Here is a 19178-nt window from a genome sequence, read left to right as displayed (position 1 = left end):
AGCTTGTGAGGTGAAACAGTATTGAAAAAAGATCTTTTCTTGGTTGGTTGTTTGTTTGGAAGGTGGGCCAAGGCAGGGGGGTGCCAATATTACATTATATTATTGGCACGCCATTTACACCAACTATATTTATTACTCCATCTTTCTTACATGTTCTTCTGGGAAAATAAGGGCAGGGTGCATCTCACCCATCTGGTTCAATAACATATTTAGATTCTTTTTTTATCTCTGAAAAAAATAACAAATTTTCGTGTATCACAGCGCAGAAGAGATACAAAATATTTATCCATTAAAATCTCTAAAACAGTAACACAAAAATAACAATATTCTAGGGCGACTAGTTTATAATTAACGTATTTTTAGGAAAGGACTTTTTATGGAAATATCTATTTCCCAATATTCCCTTTTCAAAGTTGTTTATATGAATCTGTGTTACAATAGTGAAGAAACCCTAGAGTGAAATAAATAAAAATTTAATCTGAATAAACATTATGCATCAATGTTATTTCCATATTAGTAGGGATGAAATGGGAAAAAATGCGGGAAATATTTATTCTTGCATCTTATTCTGCTCCTCCGTTTCTTTCTCTTCTGCTTCTTTGTCAAGTATTTCTGCAATTTGGTCAGGATGTAGTTCCGTTATGGGATGCTCGTCTTCATCGTCTAGAATCATATTAATAATAATAAACAAAGTTTTGAAATATAGAAAAGTTTGTACACTTAAAAGAAATGCAATTTCAGTAAAGAATTTTGATCTGGATGTTTGGGCTTGTTTTTAAGTTATCAATCCAATTCTTTTTGTAAAATGTCTCATATGATTGGATTTACCAGTAAAACTTTATACAGCTGATTTTTTTTTACATAAATGAGTTAATTAGCCACCACTTTGCACTTTACTTCTAGGGTCTTGTAAGCTCAAAGCGTATAAATTTTGTATTTTCTATCAAACATATTTAATATGAAGTAAATACAAATAAGAATTTTTTACCTACAACTACAAGGGCAAGGCACATTATGCGTTTTATTTTTATTTTAACAAATATTTTAATATCATTATTAATGCCTGAATCATCATCAGGAACAGTTGCTCCCATCTCCTTGAGTTCATCAATAAGAGAGGTAATATGTTCAATAAGATCTTCATCATCTGTTGGACACTTTTTATTTACCACCAGAGCTTTCTCAAGATAGTACAGAGCATTACCCGCATATTCAGGCTCTTCTTTACATCTAAAAATATAAAATAAAGCTAAAAAATTAATAAAGATCCCTTTTCAGTGATTTGAACCAATAAAAGTAGAGTTGGAACAAATTGGCCATGATATTAGTATAAAAGGGCAGATTTTTTATCATTTTATCCACATATAATAAGTGAGGTTTATTTTAATATTATCCATTGGAAACTCTTCATGCCTTTTAGTTCTATCTAAATCACCCGTTAGAATTATTAAATCAAATGTGACAATTTTTTTTAATAGAGCTGAATAAATCTAACCACCGTGCTTGGATTTTTTCCAGTGAATCAACAACCAATCTTTAATTTTATGGCTGTTTTGTCAGTCATCATAAATGTCACGAGTCTGACAATATCAGCTGAAAATGCATCTTTTAGCCAACCAAAAAATGAAAGATTGAACCATCCTACTTAATACAAGGATTATAACCTGAGATAATTGGACCATCCTAAGAGATACCAGGTATTCACTTCTTCATTATCCTCTTCTAGCAACGAGTCCAGTATCTAAAATAAGATCATAAATAAATATACTTCCGCCTCTGGTAGCGAAGCGTGTCTATACTTAGAATCAAATGTCCGTAGGTATGTCTGTTTAATATTTTTGGCTCCTAATAAAAACAGATGGCTGTAATATTGTGTGAAGATTTTATAAAACATTAAAAAAGGGGGAGGTAGGTTGTGTTAAAAATCCGTTAAAGTGTGAGTAAGCTTCCAGTCAAAAGCGATTATTAAGTCTAACTGTTCTTAATATTGACAATACTCATAGAATAATTAAACGCATATATAATAAAAGTTAGACTCAATAATCACTTTTGATTGGAAGCTTACAATTTTACGGAATTTTGCACAACCTACCTCCCCCTTTATATGGTCCGTTGGTATGTTACCTAGTTAGTTATGCTACAAAGACATAATTATAAAGCTATATACCTAAAGGTTTCGTGTTTCTTTTTCTGTTTGTTACATGTTCTTATCATCTGTTTTATGGCAAATAAACATCTGATCTATAAGGGGGGGGGGGGGGTTTAATGCAACCATCTCGTAATCAGTGAGCAAATGACACTTAGAATTCGAATTTCGATCTGAACTTTTGCATGAGTAATCCTTAGTAGGTCTATTTTCCCTAAATCGAACAAAAAGTTGGAAAAGTAACGGCTAGCGGCTCAGCCGTTCAGCCGTTTTTTGCCTATTTTCAGGGTAAATCCATCATCAATTAAGTAGGAATCGACTTTTTAAAACATATTTTTGGTTTAATTCATGTTAAATGATAGCAATAACCAATTTTAAAACTTCTAGTACCAACAGCTACCGTCTAGAACCGTTTGATAGCGTTTTGGAGTAGAAAAGAGTATTATGTTGAGAGAGGTTTCGTGACTAATTTGCAGTATAAATATCAAAAAATGGCAAAATAGCTGAGTCGCCAGCCGTTAGCCGTTACTTTTCCAACTTTTTGTTCGATTTAGGGAAAATAGACCTACCAAGGATTACTCATGCAAAATTATAGATGGAAATTCGAATTCTAAGTGCCATTTGCTCACTGATTACAAGATGGTTGCATTAACCCCCCCCCCCCCCCCTTTTCTTTGTCCGTTTGTCTAACTATGATTTTATTGCAAAAAAAATATATTCCTTTCGAACAGGGCTAACAAAACTTTTTAATATCCGCAGAAAGCTGACTATAATACGATGCTATAAATATCTATTCTTACCGTAACAGCATTATCATAATCTTCCAAGTCCAAAAGGATTTTAACTGTTGATATTCTGAATTCATAGGATAATGTTGTTTCTTTTCCAACGTGTTCCTCTAGAAATTTATCATTATGAAAAAAGGGGTAAAAAGTAAGAACTTTGATTTCTAATATGAAAATTTTAAGTTTATTAAATTACATTTATAATGTTTAGTAAATTGAAAACAACTTATCCCTTAGTTGCACAATATATTTTGATGGCATCAATAACAAAACAATGAACAGATTTCAACATCAGTTAATTATCTTTTGATTGGCTCAGCCTTTTTCTATGGTTATCACTTGTAGATTAAGGTATAAATAATAGGCAATCTCTTGTTTTGTATTAAATATTAACATCTTCTATATGTCACGTATTTATGGTTGGAATGTACTGACCTATAAACTTTAACTGATCAGGAAGCCAGAGTTGCAAAGATTTATCTATGGCGGTTTTTGCGGTTTCTATTTCTTCTAAAAAAAAAAGAATGTGAGCGAGAGTGCAGGAAGATTAACAATCAACTTAATTAAATGCCCTTAAGCTAATGAGTAAAGTTGAGGATTATTTTACAGGGAGAAAACTTGGGAGGGAAAAATAATCCACCTTAAACTTACTTTCTTCTCTTTAAAATAGCTTTTTATTGAAATTAATGTTCAGATATTTTTACAGAATGAAAGAGGGCAACAGGAAAATACTTTGATTTAAATGGGTAAGAATTTCATAAATAAAAGTTGAGTGAACGACTTTCCTTTTCGTTATGACCCTGGGTTTCCCTAGAAGTGTTGATGTTTTATATTTTTTTCTACCAGCTGCGCTACCCTTAAAGTTTCTATCCTTGTTTGTTTCAGTATGTAACACTCAAATTAACGTGTTAAAAGAAGGAAAGTAAATAAGGATTAAGGGAGAATCAATTGTGATTAAAAAGAGGGGGAGAGGGGCGAATGCATCTGATTCCAATTGAATTTATATAGGATGAACAAACATTGAAAAGAAGATTAAACTTGAAGCAAGTTTTCCAGAGAGAGAGAGAAGATGCACCACTTCAATACTTTGCTGTAGAGAGAGCAGAAGCCGCTTAAAATCAGGGATTACAGGGAGTGGCAAGTAGAAAAAATTTATCAGTTGGGGGTGACAAGAAATCAGTTCCCTATAAAATGATTTCTTATTATTACAGATGGCGAGTCCTGGTACGAGGTTCTACCATACCGAGAGCCCACATTTTATTATTGTAATTAATATTAAATATATGATCATGTCAATTATCCTCGCCTATGAAAATATATGACTTAACAATTGATCTTTGTTATCATTGCAGATATTCATTGTTCATAATAGTTAAGGCTTTGAAGTTTGATCTGTACAATCTATTTTCAGTATAGCTATTAAAATGAGAGTGTACTGCTACCGTACGTGTGTGTGTAGACCGGCCACGTGTCATTAGGTACTATTACTAAAGTTACCTGTTTTATTGGCCCTGGGCCAATTTTATCAATGCTAGCATGAGCGTAGCTTAATTTTTTTTCTCAAAAAACAAGAGATCTACGGCCACTGGCAGTCAACACACATAAGTACAAGTAGTACACATCTCAGGACAGCATTTATGAATGCAAATTTAGCCTCTCAAGGCAGTGTAAAGAATCAAAATCCTGCAAGGTGGATTCTATAAAGCTATAGTGTAGGAAAATAGGATTTTAACAACCGCGCAAGGTTGGTTCTATAAAGCTTAGCCTTCATAAATCATACTAGTCAAAGTAAAGGATTTTAAAGGAAGGTGGTGCATACTTTTTAATCAAACTAAGCCTTAACGGTGAGATAAAATGTCACAGACAACAGAGTTGAAGATAGGATTGGAGATTCCAAGACTGAATGACTTCGACAGTTATGACGCATACAAAGACGTCGTAGAGCTATGGAAAGTCACTACAGACCACCCAAAGAAAAAGCTCGGGGCATATCTTGTTACAGGGTTGCCAAATAAAAGTAAAACCTTTGGAAATAATATCCAAGAAGGATTATTTGCAAAGCATAGACCGTCAGAGCTCGCTAATGACGAGTCGGGGTATGTTAAGGTATTAGCATACCTGGATAGCATTTTAAGCAAAACCCCTTTATCACAAAGTATTGAGGCCTTTGCAAAAGTACATTTTTTTAAGCGCAAACCTGGCCAAAAGATTGCGGAATATATAAGGGAGTTTGACATCGCGTGTAATAAATGCAAAAATAAAAATGTAGCCATTGATCAAACACAAAAGACATTCATCCTGTTGCTCGGTGCGTCCCTTGAGAATCATCAGTACAAGATGCTCAAGGGATTCATGGACGACTGTGATGAGAAGGAAATTTTCGAAAAAGTAAAAGAAAGAATGATGTTTATTCTTACAAATTCACTAGGTGAAGTATGCGGCCAAGGTAAGGTCGAGTCCCAGCCGCTGGACGAAGCTTTTTTTACAGAACATGAAGAAGCCTTTGCTGCTTGGCAAGCAAAGAAAAACCAATACAAAGGTAAGCAAGGACAATCGTATCCAAGTAGCAATAGATATAATAATAATCATTCCAATAGTTCTCAAAAGTCAAAACTATAAGGGCAATTCTAGCAATAATTCAAAGTACAAAAATGATAGTGATCAAAACCCAAAAGATAAAATGGGGAGAGTGTTAAAATGTAGAGAGTGTGGGTCATACAAACACTTACAAAAACAATGTCCCTATTACAAGAAAAGGAAGGGGGATCAGCAAGCATACATGATGCAAGGGGAAACTTCCGACAGGGGCTCAGTAACTGAAGGGGAGAGCGACGAATATGAGGACGCTCAGGACAACATACAAAAAGTCCTTTTTACAAATGATAATGCAGAATTAAGCAGATTCACCGCAGAATCGCTTAATTGTGCCGCACTTGATACATGCTGTACAAGTTTCGTAAGTGGGGATAAATGGATGCAAATTTATCTCAAGGCTGTTCCTAAGCATTTACAAAAGAAAATTAAAGGTCCTTTCTCAACTGGCACGGAATTTACATTTGGTAATAATCAGTCCTTAAAATCAGGAAAAGCTTATACAATTCCGATTGTAGTTGCAGGTGATATTCATGAAATCACTGTAGATATTATCCCAAGTGATATTCCATTGCTACTCTCCAAGTCTCACATGAAGCAGTTAGGTATTGCGTTAGACATGGCTAATGATACTGCCACTGCTAATGGTAAACCTCTCAAGGTTAACACAACTTCGGCCGGACATTTCATTGTAAACCTCCTTGGTGAAAATGATAATGATGACACCATTCTACTTGCCGAATGCATGAATATAGACTTGACTGAAGAGTCTATTGATAAAGTACACAAACTTCTTGATAAGCTGCATAAGCAACTAGGGCATAGGCCCCGCAAGGTTTTTATAGATTTCTTAAAATCCGCTGATCAATTCAATGATTCCTTTTTACCCATTATTGATAAGATTATAGATGGTTGTGAAGGTTGCCTCCTGCGCAAAAGGAGCCCTGACAGACCAGCAGTAGCATTGAATCCTGCAAATGATTTCAATGATATTGTTGCTATGGATCTTAAGATATTCCACGGTAAATACATACTATACATGGTTGATTGTTTTACCAGATACACTCTACGCACTGTAATCCCGTCCAAGGAGCCACAGGTAGTGATGAAAGCTATTATCAAGCTTTGGATCAGAATCTTTGGCAAGCCTAAACAATTTTGGTTTGACAATGGTGGAGAATTTAGTAACACTATGATGATGGAAGTGTGTAGCAAGCTTGATATTAAGATACACACAACAGGGAGTTCAAGTCCCTGGCAGAATGGATATGGTGAGAAACATCACTATGTTGTTGACACTATTCTGGAACAGAATCTGAGAGACTATCCAGAACTTCGTCTAGAAACCAGCTTAGCCTGGGCATGCTATGCCAAGAATATCCTTTCCAACATATATGGTTTTTCTCCATATGAGCTTGTTTTTGGAAGAAAACCTCACATGATTGATATCCTAGAGGCTCCTCCTACAGCTCAAGAAGTCTGCACCCACTGTCAAGTGTTTGAGGAAAATATGAATGCTATGATAGCAGCTAAAGCAGCCTTCATAAAGGCACAGAACTGTGAGAAGCTAAAACTAGCTCTCAGATCAAAGATCAGAACTGTTGATCACATTTATCATCCTGGTGATTATGTATATTATCGCCGTGAGAAGGATGACAGATGGCTTGGTCCAGGTAAAGTCATGTGGCAAGATAACAAAGTTATCATGGTCAGACACGGCGGCTACTGTACAAGAGTCAGCGCCAACAGACTCTTACCTGTCAAGGAAGAGCTTAGAAGGAAGATTGAAGCTGGTGAGATTGCTGGAGCAGACATTGAAAGGGAAGCACTAAATCCCAACGATGACAGCAACAATCAAGCTGTCGCCAATGACACTGCCAGAATCACAAGACAAAACAACATTGTCCAAAATGTTGAAGTTAACAATGATGTCCCAGTGGACAATGATACCACTGAAAATCAGCAAAACCCAACTGCTGAATACTCAGCAGCTGACAACAACGCTGATCAAGATGATCTAAACCAAGCTGATGATCATGAAATTTTTCATGAGGCCCAAAATGAGTCAACTACAAGTAATGACCAGCAACAACAAACGCTGACAAAAGCAGCAAGCAAAACAAAAGCTGCCAAAGTCAAGAATCAAGCAAACACTCTTGTCTTCAAAACACAAGAAAAAGTGCTGCTAAAAATCAATGATGAATGGAAACCAGCTCTGATCATGAACAGAGCAGGCAAAGCCACTTGCAAAGCCAGCAATACTTGGTATAATGTTGAACTTGACTCTGGAGAAAAATTCTCAACTGACATGGCTCAGCAAGAGTTCAAGAGGATCAACGAAGAGCATCAGATTATGCTCACAATCAGCCAAGAACTCCTGGCAGTGCTAGTCCCACAAGACAGGCACAAATCTGATGAATGTATGCAAGCTAAATACAATGAGCTAGAAAAGCTGAAAGAATTCAACACATACAAAGTTGTTGAAGACAAAGGTCAGGAAAGGATTACAACAACCTGGGTGCTTACTGAAAAAGGCACAGAAACAAGAGCTAGGTTGACAGCTAGAGGTTTCCAAGAAACAGAGGACATTCCCAAAGACTCGCCAACACTACACAAATCATCACTAAGACTTGTGTTAACACTAGCTACAGCTTTAGGATGGATAATCCAAACTACTGACATTCGTTCAGCATTTCTACAAGGCAATGATCTTGATAGAATTGTTTATGTTAAACCTCCCAAAGAAGCCAACATGAACGGTTTCTTATGGCTACTGAACAAGTGCCTATATGGCCTGAAAGATGCCAGCAAACAATGGTATGGCAAGGTTGAAAACAGGCTGCTAAAGCTTGGTTTCAAGAAATCTGTTGATGATTATGGCCTATTCTATCTGGTCAAAGATGGAGTTTTACAAGGCATTATAGGCCTACATGTGGATGATTTTATCCACGCTGGCACAGATTTTTTTAACAAAGTCATTATGCCCAAAGTACTGGCAATTTTCAAAGTTGGCAAGTCAGAACAAAGCATTTTTATGTACACTGGTTTTCAATTAAACCAAGAAAGAAATGCTATTACTCTTGACCAAAAAGCATACGTTGAAAGAGTCAAGATTCCAACCATTGAGGCCAAAAGGTTAACAGAGCTTGACAGTGAGCTAACAGAAGAAGAGCTTGCCACTCTGAGACAAATGGTTGGCTCTCTTAACTGGACAGTCAGGAGTACAAGACCTGATCTAGCCTTTGAGCTGATTAATCTCTCCACAAAATTCAAAGGTGGAAAAGTGGCAGATCTCAAAGCAGCCAAGAAAACACTTCTCAAGCTGAAAGATGAAGCTTGTGTTAAGCTGCCAAGCATAAAGTTAGAGACAGCTGAACTGTTTCTATACACAGATGCTTCACATGGCAATCTAAACGAAGCTAAAGATAGCACTGGAGCCTATATCATATTTTTGGTAGATCCAGCTGCAGGCAAAGCTGCTGCTCTTGATTGGAAATCTAACAAATCTCCACTCTAGGAGCTGAAGCACTTAGCTTATACAATGGTCTAGATGCCGCAATTGCTACAAGAAAATTGCTACAAGACATGACTGGTGGTAAGTATGAGTTTAAACTCAGGGCCATCATAGAAAACAAGGACACCTACGATGCCATTCACTCCAGCAAATGTAGGAGAAAGGCGTCTCCGTCGAGAAATAGCTGCCATTCAGCAATGCCTAAAAGATGGAGAAGTCAACAGCATCATTTGGGTGAAAGGAGAACACCAATTAAGTGATGTTCTCACCAAGAAAGGAGCAGATGGAAACAAACTGCTAACTGTATTACAAACAGGTTTCATAAGCTCCGAGAGCTTGCAAGTCATTAGACGCAGCTACTAAACTTTTCAAAGTTTAGAGATAACAAATTTTGTAAATAAATCAATTTATTATATCGTTTTATACAATTATTATGTGCATTAAAAGATAAAAATATAATACCACAATATTGTAATATTATTCCCAAATATCCTTACATTAAAGTCGTCATACTAAAAAGCAGCAAAAATTTTTAGACGCGGCATTCCCCGGTTTTTGCGCTCACTCCATGAGCCACAAGTTTAGTTCATTTTAAATCTCTGATTGGTCAACACGAAATTACGCAAACTTACTTTAAAACAAAAATATGTGCTATTCATCAGTTCGTTTACGTTCTACAATCCCTACAAAGCTTTTTATCAGCCATTCCAAGCCAACAAACGTAAGTTTTATTCTAAAATTACTTAATATTTTCAAAATTTTAATAGTAATTTTTCCAAAAACGCCTACTCAAACATTTTGATAAGAAAAAACGATTATGTCCAAAAATTTTCGTTTTTTCTCCTATTTTCCTTATTAGAAAAATCACAACACAAAGTGACAAATAAAATTTTACAAATAATGCTAGTCTATAATTGTTCATTATGTGCTTCGCAAATTTTTGATTATATCATCTCTACAATTTCATCATATTTCTTTCTGAACATGAAATAGAGCGTTTCACACAAAAATGCGTGTTTATAAAAATATGATTAAATTTTCAAAAACTTAGTTTTCCTTACATAGGTATTTAAAGAAATAGTTCTTTCAAAATAACTATATCTGTTCAATGATAAACGACGTCGTTTTGTTATAAAAAGAAAAGAAAAATTAATATTTCAAAAACCCGAACTTTATAAATGTTTTCCTTGTGCACAAACAAAAGTTTTTTTTATCGCCAAGTTTAAGTTTCATCTCTAGAAAACTCCCATTCAGAAAATCACAAAATTTTCACCTATTTTTCTACAAAAGTTCTCAAATAGCTATCTAAACTTGATTTCTTTCTCTCTAGAATCTTTATACAAACATCTAAAACCTACAAATTTTTTTAGATGTCTGAGGACAAGTCAGCAGCCCCGTCTGGAGAAGCCCCGCAGGTCCCAATGCAGATTGAGCCATATCTGCCCGAGTTATATGTAGTTGCAGACATGCCTCGCCCAGCGGAGAGTGTGCTAGAGGAGAAGCATGGAGTCACCTGGTACAACCTGGGAGGTTGTACTCTAGCTGAGCTTGAAACTCGCATCAGCCTGCTCTTGGACTCCACCACCCCAGTCCACGTAGTTTCAGTGGCGCACCAACAACACTTGGTTGACAACCTGTCGGAGGAGGTCTTCCAAACTGTGACCAACATGCACGAGAAGGCTGTAAAAAGCTGCATCCACAAATTCAGCTGCGGCAGTTGTGTCTTCACACCAGATCTTTACGCACACTGGCAAGAATTTGCCTTGTTCAACAAGAAACTTCGTCAGCTGGCGATAGATTCCTCAACCCAGCCCCTGTACTGCCATAAACCGTTGCTGGAGCGCCAGCGGAATCACTCTGTCATGTGCGTGAACCCCACGTTATACGTGGAGTTCCTGGCAGGCTCCAGCATGGGGCTTACTCTCACCAGGGATGGCCAGAAAAAGTTTGTCAGCCCAATAGTGAAGCATCTGATGATAGGCATGAAGTGCACAAATCCCCTGGTAGCGCGCAACAACCCGGCATCCCTCACCCCAACGCCTCCAGGATGCACAGTTAAATTTCTCAGGTCGCAGTCCGTCGTGTAGAGTACATGAGAAACTGGGGACTTTTTGTTGCCACCAACCCGAAGAAAGGCGCCAGATCCCTGTCCACGCCAAGAGCGTCAGAGCCGAAGCGCCGCCTTCACCTCCCAGAGCCACCAGCACACCGTCCCCCTGCTGTCCTTCCTCCAGGTATGATCCCTGTGAGTGTCTCAAGCAGCTCCGGCAGCAGCAGTGGAGTGAGCAGTGGTGAGCCGCGAGCATCCGGCAGCAGCAGATCCTCGAGGTCCAGCGCTGAATCCATGCCATCCAGCAGTGGTAGGTATTCCCGAGCCAGCGGCAGCTCTCTGTCATCAGCAGGTGCCCGTTCCAGCAGTGAGTCGAGCACGGCTGCGATTGCGGCGGAGAGGCGGGCGAATGACCTACTGGATACCGTCTTCCTGAATGCCCTCAACAACCCCAGCAGCGAGGACAACCCAACAAGCCTGTCAGGTGACCAAACGGAACGTTTTCACGCCATGTGGAACGCTTACGGCCGTTTGGCAACGCAGAATTTCGCACAGAAAAACGAGATCCGCGAGCTTAACCTGCAGCTGATCGAGCTTCAGCGTTTTAAACTTAAAACGTTGAATCAAAAGCCGGTGAAACTGGAGAAGGAATTAGATTCCTATAAGTACCATCTGTCCAGGTCCGAGCACGAGGTGCGCATGGTTAGGAAGCAGTTGTCCACGGAGAAGAGCGAGTGCAACAGAATCGTCCAGGATTATTATGACATGCGCCAGGCCCGTGATGATCTCAAGAAAGAGCTAGACGAGCTTCGTGACAGTCGTGCAGAGTTGGCCCGTCTCTACGACAACCTGGTGGAGGACACCAACGAGAAATCCACGGAGAAAAAGAAAAAGAAGGGTAAAGCCAGAAAACAAGAAAACTAGAGAAATAGTATTAGTGACAAGAAATCAGTTCCCTATAAAATGATTTCTTATTATTACAGATTGCGAGTCCTGGTACGAGGTTCTACCATACCGAGAGCCCACATTTTAATATTGTAATTAATATTAAATATATGATCATGTCAATTATCCTCGCCTATGAAAATATATGACTTAACAATTGATCTTTGTTATCATTGCAGATATTCATTGTTCATAATAGTTAAGGCTTTGAAGTTTGATCTGTACAATCTATTTTCAGTATAGCTATTAAAATGAGAGTGTACTGCTACCGTACGTGTGTGTGTAGACCGGCCACGTGTCATTAGGTACTATTACTAAAGTTACCTGTTTTATTGGCCCTGGGCCAATTTTATCAGGGGGTTATGAGGAAAATAGGATATTTCGAAGGAAAGGGGGCCAATTTAAATTTTTAATATTCTCTTAAATATTATGAGCTACAAAGCCAGAATTTTACACATAAATATTGCAAGAAAAATTTATTTTTCGTTCTTTGTCCATTCCTTTTATCCCTTGGCTGTTTTGTTGTTTTATAATTAAAAGACCGTAAAAATATAAATAAAGTATTAACAAATACATATCCCTCACGCTTGATAAAAATGCAGAAAATTGAGTCAAGTTTTATTATGAAGAAAATATTGTCAATTTCAATAAAATACACACAAACTTGAAGCATTTCTTTTATAACATATTTATTTCAGTCTTATTAGAATCCTAGTTCAGAGAGGGAGGGGACATTGGGCTGTTTATTACACTAGTCTCCAAATTCTTATAATAACGTTTTCTTATTCGATGGCTTAACATCCTTGGGGACTTTTATTGAATTTTGATTAGTTGGTTCATTTTGGTGAGTGTCCAAACGTCTCAACCACTAATCATAATCTACAGAAGGAGTAATTTTGTGAATCATCATTGGGGTTGTACATCAATTTATCGGCCATTGTCTTATCCCTTTAGAATCCTTATTGCAGCTACTATTATCGAAAAAAAATCATTTTAAAGAGGGGGGGCGAAAGTGACACTTTTTGAAACCAAAACTAAAAGTCAAAGGAACTCAACTAAAAAAAGAGTTACAGGTCTGACATTTTGCATGGCAGTTGCTTTATAGGGGTACAATATGGAACTGTGAAGAAACGGCGTCGCAACCGCCGAAAAAAGGCAAAAAAAATTTCGGCGGGAAACGGCGGTTTTCGGCGGTTGCGCCGCCGTTTCTTCACAGTTCCATATTTTACCCCTATAAAGCAACTGCCATGCAAAATCTCAGACCTGTAACTCTTTTTGTTGTTGAGTTCCTTTGTTGACTTTTAGTTTTGGTTTCAAAAAGTGTCACTTTCGCCCCCCCCCCCTTTCTTCTATATTTTAAAAATCTTACCTATAATCAAAGCATAATTTGCCTGAGCTTGGAAAGCTTCTGGGTTAGAAGGGTCGGCTTCAATGGCTGATTCAATATTTTTTCTAAAAAAATTTTAAAACGTCAAAAACTAAATATATTACCTTATAAATCTAAGTATTTTAACCAACACCACCTTTAAGTAAAAGTAACCGACTCTCTATGTGTCTGTTCCGAAAAGTCTCGGTAACCGCTAGACTGGTAGGATTTTCAAAAGTTATTTAATACTAATTACTATGATTGCAAGAATATTTTATCTATTTTGTGATAGATGTCTTTAAAAAGTTAACCAACCTACGAATATTTTTTAGGTTCATAGCAGCTAGTGAGAGACAAGTAATTTTACTCCAATATAATAGAGGCGTGGAGTAGGATATGAGATATTTTTAGCATCCGTTGTCCTCTCCCTCTCTGTAGTTTGCATACTTGTTGTTATATATTAGTATGAAAATTCGTTAAAAATTAGTTTGCATTTTTCTAAAGGATGAGATAAAATTTGTATGTGTATGTGTGGCTGTCTGCGTGTGTGTATGTGTGTTCTTGAGTGTGTGTGAATATTCGTGTTTTGGATGGGATGCATAAAAGTTTTGTTCACCTGTTTGTGGCACAACCATATGGTAACTATTTCAAAGAAATAAGATTTATGTGAAGTAGGCTCTAATAATGCTTTCATACTTTTGATATTAATTTAATCTTGTATAAAGGGTAGTTCCACGAAATGTTTTTCAACTTAATTTAACAATCCAAATATTTATTTCTGTTTCATAGTAAGATATACATTAATAAAGGCATATTATGCTCGATATAATTCAAATTTTCAATCAATAAGCTTATATACCAAAATTTTAAAGTCATAGAATAATTTTAACTTTTGCAACAGTTTAAATGTAATTAATATTATGATGAAATGCATCTTTCTACAGGTAAGTAATTTTTTTAGTATGACTTTGTGCATAAAAAAATCACCGAATTATTAAAAAAAATATATGATCTTGTATAAAGATAAGGTTATGAAGCTCTTTTGAAAAAAATGAAGTATATTCTCGAGCACTGCAAGAGTAATATTATCAATCTAACAAAATTGAATATCTTGGGCTAACTTTGCAAAATGATTAAAAGTTGCACAAATCTGAACAAAATGCAAAATTGGCAGAATCATGTTTGTTTAATTTAAGCATTTGGAAATGATTCGTACTTTGTTAGCAAGAAAATGCAAAACATAACAAGGAAAAATATTGCGGTCACAATGACGAATTTTGTGCATGATAATTCTATATTTAATTTTGAATTTTTTGTATTCATTAACTGCAATTCTTTAGTATAATATGAATAAAATTAGAGAAATATATATATTAAACTTTGCTAGATTTATCCTAATCTAAAACTATTTTTGTGCAACAAACAAAAAAAACGCTTGCAGTAGAGATTATCTAAAACCTGATATAGTTTGTCTAACTATCGCGTGCAAATTTTATACTACTTTTACACAAAACTGAAATGGTTATATCAACTATAATAAGATTTGTCTGTCATGATGGAAATTGTTAACTTACTTTGATTCATCTTCTGCCTCAGGTTCATCACAAAGATCTGTCATATAAATCTCTGAAATGCTGACCATGGCATTGGAAAGTTGACGTCTCAATTCTGGCAGACTTTCATCTGAAGTTGGTAAACTGGAGATGCGTCTTTGTAGTATTTCTATTCCCTTGCGGTACAGATCACGTGATTCTACTCCTGTAAAAATTAAAATTCTTATTCTGTAATAAAAAAAAAGATCTAGTTCATTTGTGTAATTTGATATTAAGAAACTTCAAATATTCATTTATAGTGTTATTTTGTACTATTTCTTTCTTAGCACTCTATTAATTCTAAAAAAAAAGAATCAAACAATCTTCCCTCCCATTTTTTTCAATAGTAAGACTTAAAAGGAGGAAGAATGTTTTCGGTATTATCTGAGCCTATTAGACATGAATCTTAAAGTGTTGTTTACCTGTCATTAACTGCGCCATGGTTAAATATTTTGAATGACCAGAATGTGGTTCCACGAAAATGGCCCGACCAAGACAATGCTGAGCTTGTTCCACCTGATTATTTAGAAGATTTTTTAGGATTTTCACAATTATGGTATTAAAACCTACTTAAATTAAGAAGTAAAATACATTTGGTTCAAATTCTAGAAACGCCAAAAGAACTCTTCAGAGAAAGACTAGCATAAAATTTCTTACATCATTTCATATTAAAGTTTTTTGTTTATAGATAAACTGGTGAACAATACTGAAACTAATAGGTAATAAATAAAAAAAGTATTGTCTAAGAAATATGCAATTATTACCGCTCCCATGTCCAAGAGTAAACTAGATGTGAGTTCAAGGGCGCGAACGTTGTCGTTGTCGATTTGTAGGGCACGTTCGCAAAATTTTTGTGCAAGCTCGAATTTCATGTCGTCCATATATTCTTCTGCCTAAATATAAATAAATATACATATATGATATCAAAAAATTAAAAATGTATATTTTACTAAAAAGGGAATCCAGATGGAACAAATCATTCTACTGAAAAAAAAAGACTGGTTAATTCGGAAGGGCACCTTGAAACTGAATCCAGATCCCTAACTTCGGTGGAGCCAAACCCTATTGCGTAAACAACTTAGATAACCAATGCATCCCAGTCTAAATAATTGTAAATTAGGTAAATTGTTGAAAAACTATAGAATACAGAGTGGTTATAGCGCTAGTTTTTAGCATTTGGGGTACACGGTTCGAGGTTACACTGAGCATCAAAATGTGATTTTTTTATTCCCTTAAACCTTACAGAGAAGCTCTGACCATTAGGACGGTTTAAAGGAAAACAACTAGAAAACGCAGGCCAAGTTTATCTAACATTAAGTAACCTCCGTTTAGGAATGCACAAAAAACTGACGTTTAATCATCCATCTGATATCAGAACGTCGTAAACGGACCTTGAACTTAAACATTCTTTAGGTTGTGTCTCGGTCCTGTAAACGAAAACATTTGAATCAACACAAAACAAACCATTTGAAAGAATGTATTCACAAAGTATACCTTATCTAATATGGTGTTAATGTCATGTTTGCTTGTTATATTTTTGCTTACTACTTTTTCACTTCCCTTGGCTGAACCCCGTTTAGGCTTAGCTTTTGGTTTGCCCATGCTAATATCTGAAAAATTAAGTATTTTAACAAATTAAAAGATCGGCCATGTACACGTTATTTATATATAAAAGAATGTTAATCAGCTCGAAAGATTTAAAGAAATATTTCTTAGTACTAATGATATAGATTGAATTTCTTTAGTAATATTCTCCTTGAAAAAGGAGGTATTTTGTCAAATATATGAACATTAATTTTAATAATATTAACATAGAAAACAATAGGAGGCCGCACATAAAAAATACAAAGTTAGGCCTGTTTGTTTAAAATATAAAAATTTGTAATATGCTACTTTTCATTGAGTTATGCTTTTCAGCTAGAGAAGCTTCACAGATCTATTGGGGTAAGTTTTAGAACTATTAATGTCCAACCATCTAAAAAAATCTCCAGTGGCTAGGACTGAAACCACTAAATGAATAGTCGATAGACACATTACTCGAAAACTAAATAAATATTTCGATTTCACGTATAGGCCAGAAATCTAACAAAATGTTAGAACATAAATTAATTCTTTAACCATAAACACTTTTTGGTCGTTTTCATCCCATCAGGAATGTTTGTATATTATTATATAAAGGTGTAATCTAGTTTGATTATCATTATTATTCACATTTAATATTAATCACTCATTTCAATTTTTATTCATTAAAAACAATTTCACATCTAATATTTTTCAAATAAGTCTAACAATCTTTTGTTAATTTTTTATAAATCACAAATTTGAATAACAGTAGTTTATCACATTTAAACTTTAACGGTAAATAAGATTATCACCGTTATCTTCCGCCGCGGGATTATAATCCGCCGAAACATGATCATATTTCTTGCTGCTGCTTCTCTTCACTTGATTTTTTGGTTTGGTGTGGCAGCTTTTACAAGATAATTTTATTTGGTGCGGCAGATTTGCTCAGTAATGGCTCCTGCAACAAAACTGCAATGTCAAATTTCCACTGTACAAGAATAGTCTAAAATACCTAGGGAAATTATATATTATCTGGTCTATTATGCTAACCAGAATTGTGTTTTAATGAAAATATCTTGTAATCGCAATTATTAATGAAAATAAAAGTCAAACTTAGACTAGAAAATTGCATATAAAAAGGGAAAAATTTTAAGAGAAATAATGTCGTTAAAATAAAACAGAGTAAACAACTTACTTAAAATAAAACTTTAAAATAATCCTAAAATTGCATATCTCATTCCTATTTTTAAAAAATATTATCACTTTATCAAACCATAATTAAAAGAGAAAAAAACTAGTGATAAAAAACCTAGAGGCCATAATATTTCGATATTGTAGAAAAATTCTTTAAAAAGGGTGGCAGCTCTATATTTTCAATAATGGGAAGGGAATTGTGCCTTTAAAACAGTTTTTATCATAATCATGTAAAATATTGTTTTAAATGAAATATTATCTAGCATTAAAATTGTATTTACTATGCTTGTTTAAAGTTGTTTAATCGGAATGAAGATTAGTTTATTCCATTAAAAATAATGTCTTCCTTTCTAGGCCTCGCATGTTGCATGGCAAAGATCATAAAACATATAGAACTCCACCGAAGAAAATTTCAATTATTCAAATATAACCAAATTCTTTTGTATTTATTTTCAGGAAATTCAAAAAAAAGAAAAGTTAAAAAATAAATCTTATAGTTTTTATTAAAAAAAAAAAAACATTTTTAATCTATAAAAAATATTCTATGGTGCGCATACCATGCCGTTACTTATTATTTAGAAATGGAAAGAAGGGGGAAATTAATGAGGAACGGAAGGGAAAGGAATGACAAAGGGAAGAGTGAGTGATGGGAAAGGAAAAAGGAAAGGGAAGGGTGAGCATTTCGACGAGGAGAGTTGAGCAAGTGAGTGGGTCATCATACATACACTCATATATAAAATATATATTTATTTTCATGTCTTTTACAACTGTTTAAATTATTAATATTTATCAACTAAGTGTTTACTATATTATCAATTTGTTATAGAAACATTTTTTGTTTTATTGTCATTTACTAAAATGTTATGAAATGAGAGATTTTTGATTATATAAATTTTGAATTTGTTCTACAAAGTGATCGTTTTTTTGATTTCTAATAACGTTATTCCACGTTTTCATTGCAAGTTTTAAGTTTAAAAGTTATATTTCTATGGTTTCTATTAGAAATTGATCACCCTAAAAATTTCATTTAGTTTTTAATTTTTATTAACATTTTTTTATTCTATAACCGATTTTGTCTGGTTTGAAAGTTATTGATCAGACAATTGCTGACGTATACTTGGTTATTATTAATTAGAATATTAAGATTATTATTTGGGTAATAACAACAATTTATTGATCAAAGTACAACTTTATTTTATAGAAATAGAAAAATCATATTTAATTTTCATGTTTTACGGCTCTCAGTTTAAAAGTACAATTGCATTTTTTTCGCGTTTTACCCTTTTCTATTACTTCAAAATTGAAAACAGATTTTAAACGTAAGAAATGTTTTACACAATTTTTTTACTGAAACATGATTTAAAATTATAGATTTACGAATTATGGACGTCTTTAAGTATGATGGCTGTTCAAGATTCTAATGAAATTCTT

At 34.9% G+C, this 19178-nt stretch overlaps 2 protein-coding genes across 2 annotated transcripts in view; one reads left to right on the top strand and one right to left on the bottom strand.

The window, feature by feature from the left end:
- Window positions 1-19178, top strand: part of LOC145313959 (RNA-binding protein 25) — a 307513-nt gene that overhangs the window by 235273 nt on the left and 53062 nt on the right. The gene's annotated exons all lie outside the window — the stretch shown is intronic.
- On the bottom strand, window positions 372-17437 carry LOC145313329 (uncharacterized). Its single transcript, XM_080152681.1, has 10 exons — window positions 16485-17437; window positions 15755-15883; window positions 15413-15506; window positions 14973-15156; window positions 13402-13484; window positions 3367-3441; window positions 2947-3044; window positions 1665-1741; window positions 1064-1230; window positions 372-663 (listed from the first exon to the last, which is right to left on the bottom strand). The coding sequence occupies exons 1-10, from the start codon at window positions 16590-16592 to the stop codon at window positions 551-553; spliced, it is 1128 nt and encodes a 375-aa protein (XP_080008807.1). The 5' UTR covers window positions 16593-17437; the 3' UTR covers window positions 372-550.

Source organism: Acartia tonsa, chromosome 3, assembly GCF_053477335.1.
Source record: "Acartia tonsa isolate MP-2025a chromosome 3, ASM5347733v1, whole genome shotgun sequence".
In the NCBI taxonomy this organism is placed as follows: Eukaryota; Metazoa; Arthropoda; class Copepoda; order Calanoida; family Acartiidae; genus Acartia; species Acartia tonsa.
This window is presented reverse-complemented; position numbering and strand designations above follow the sequence as displayed.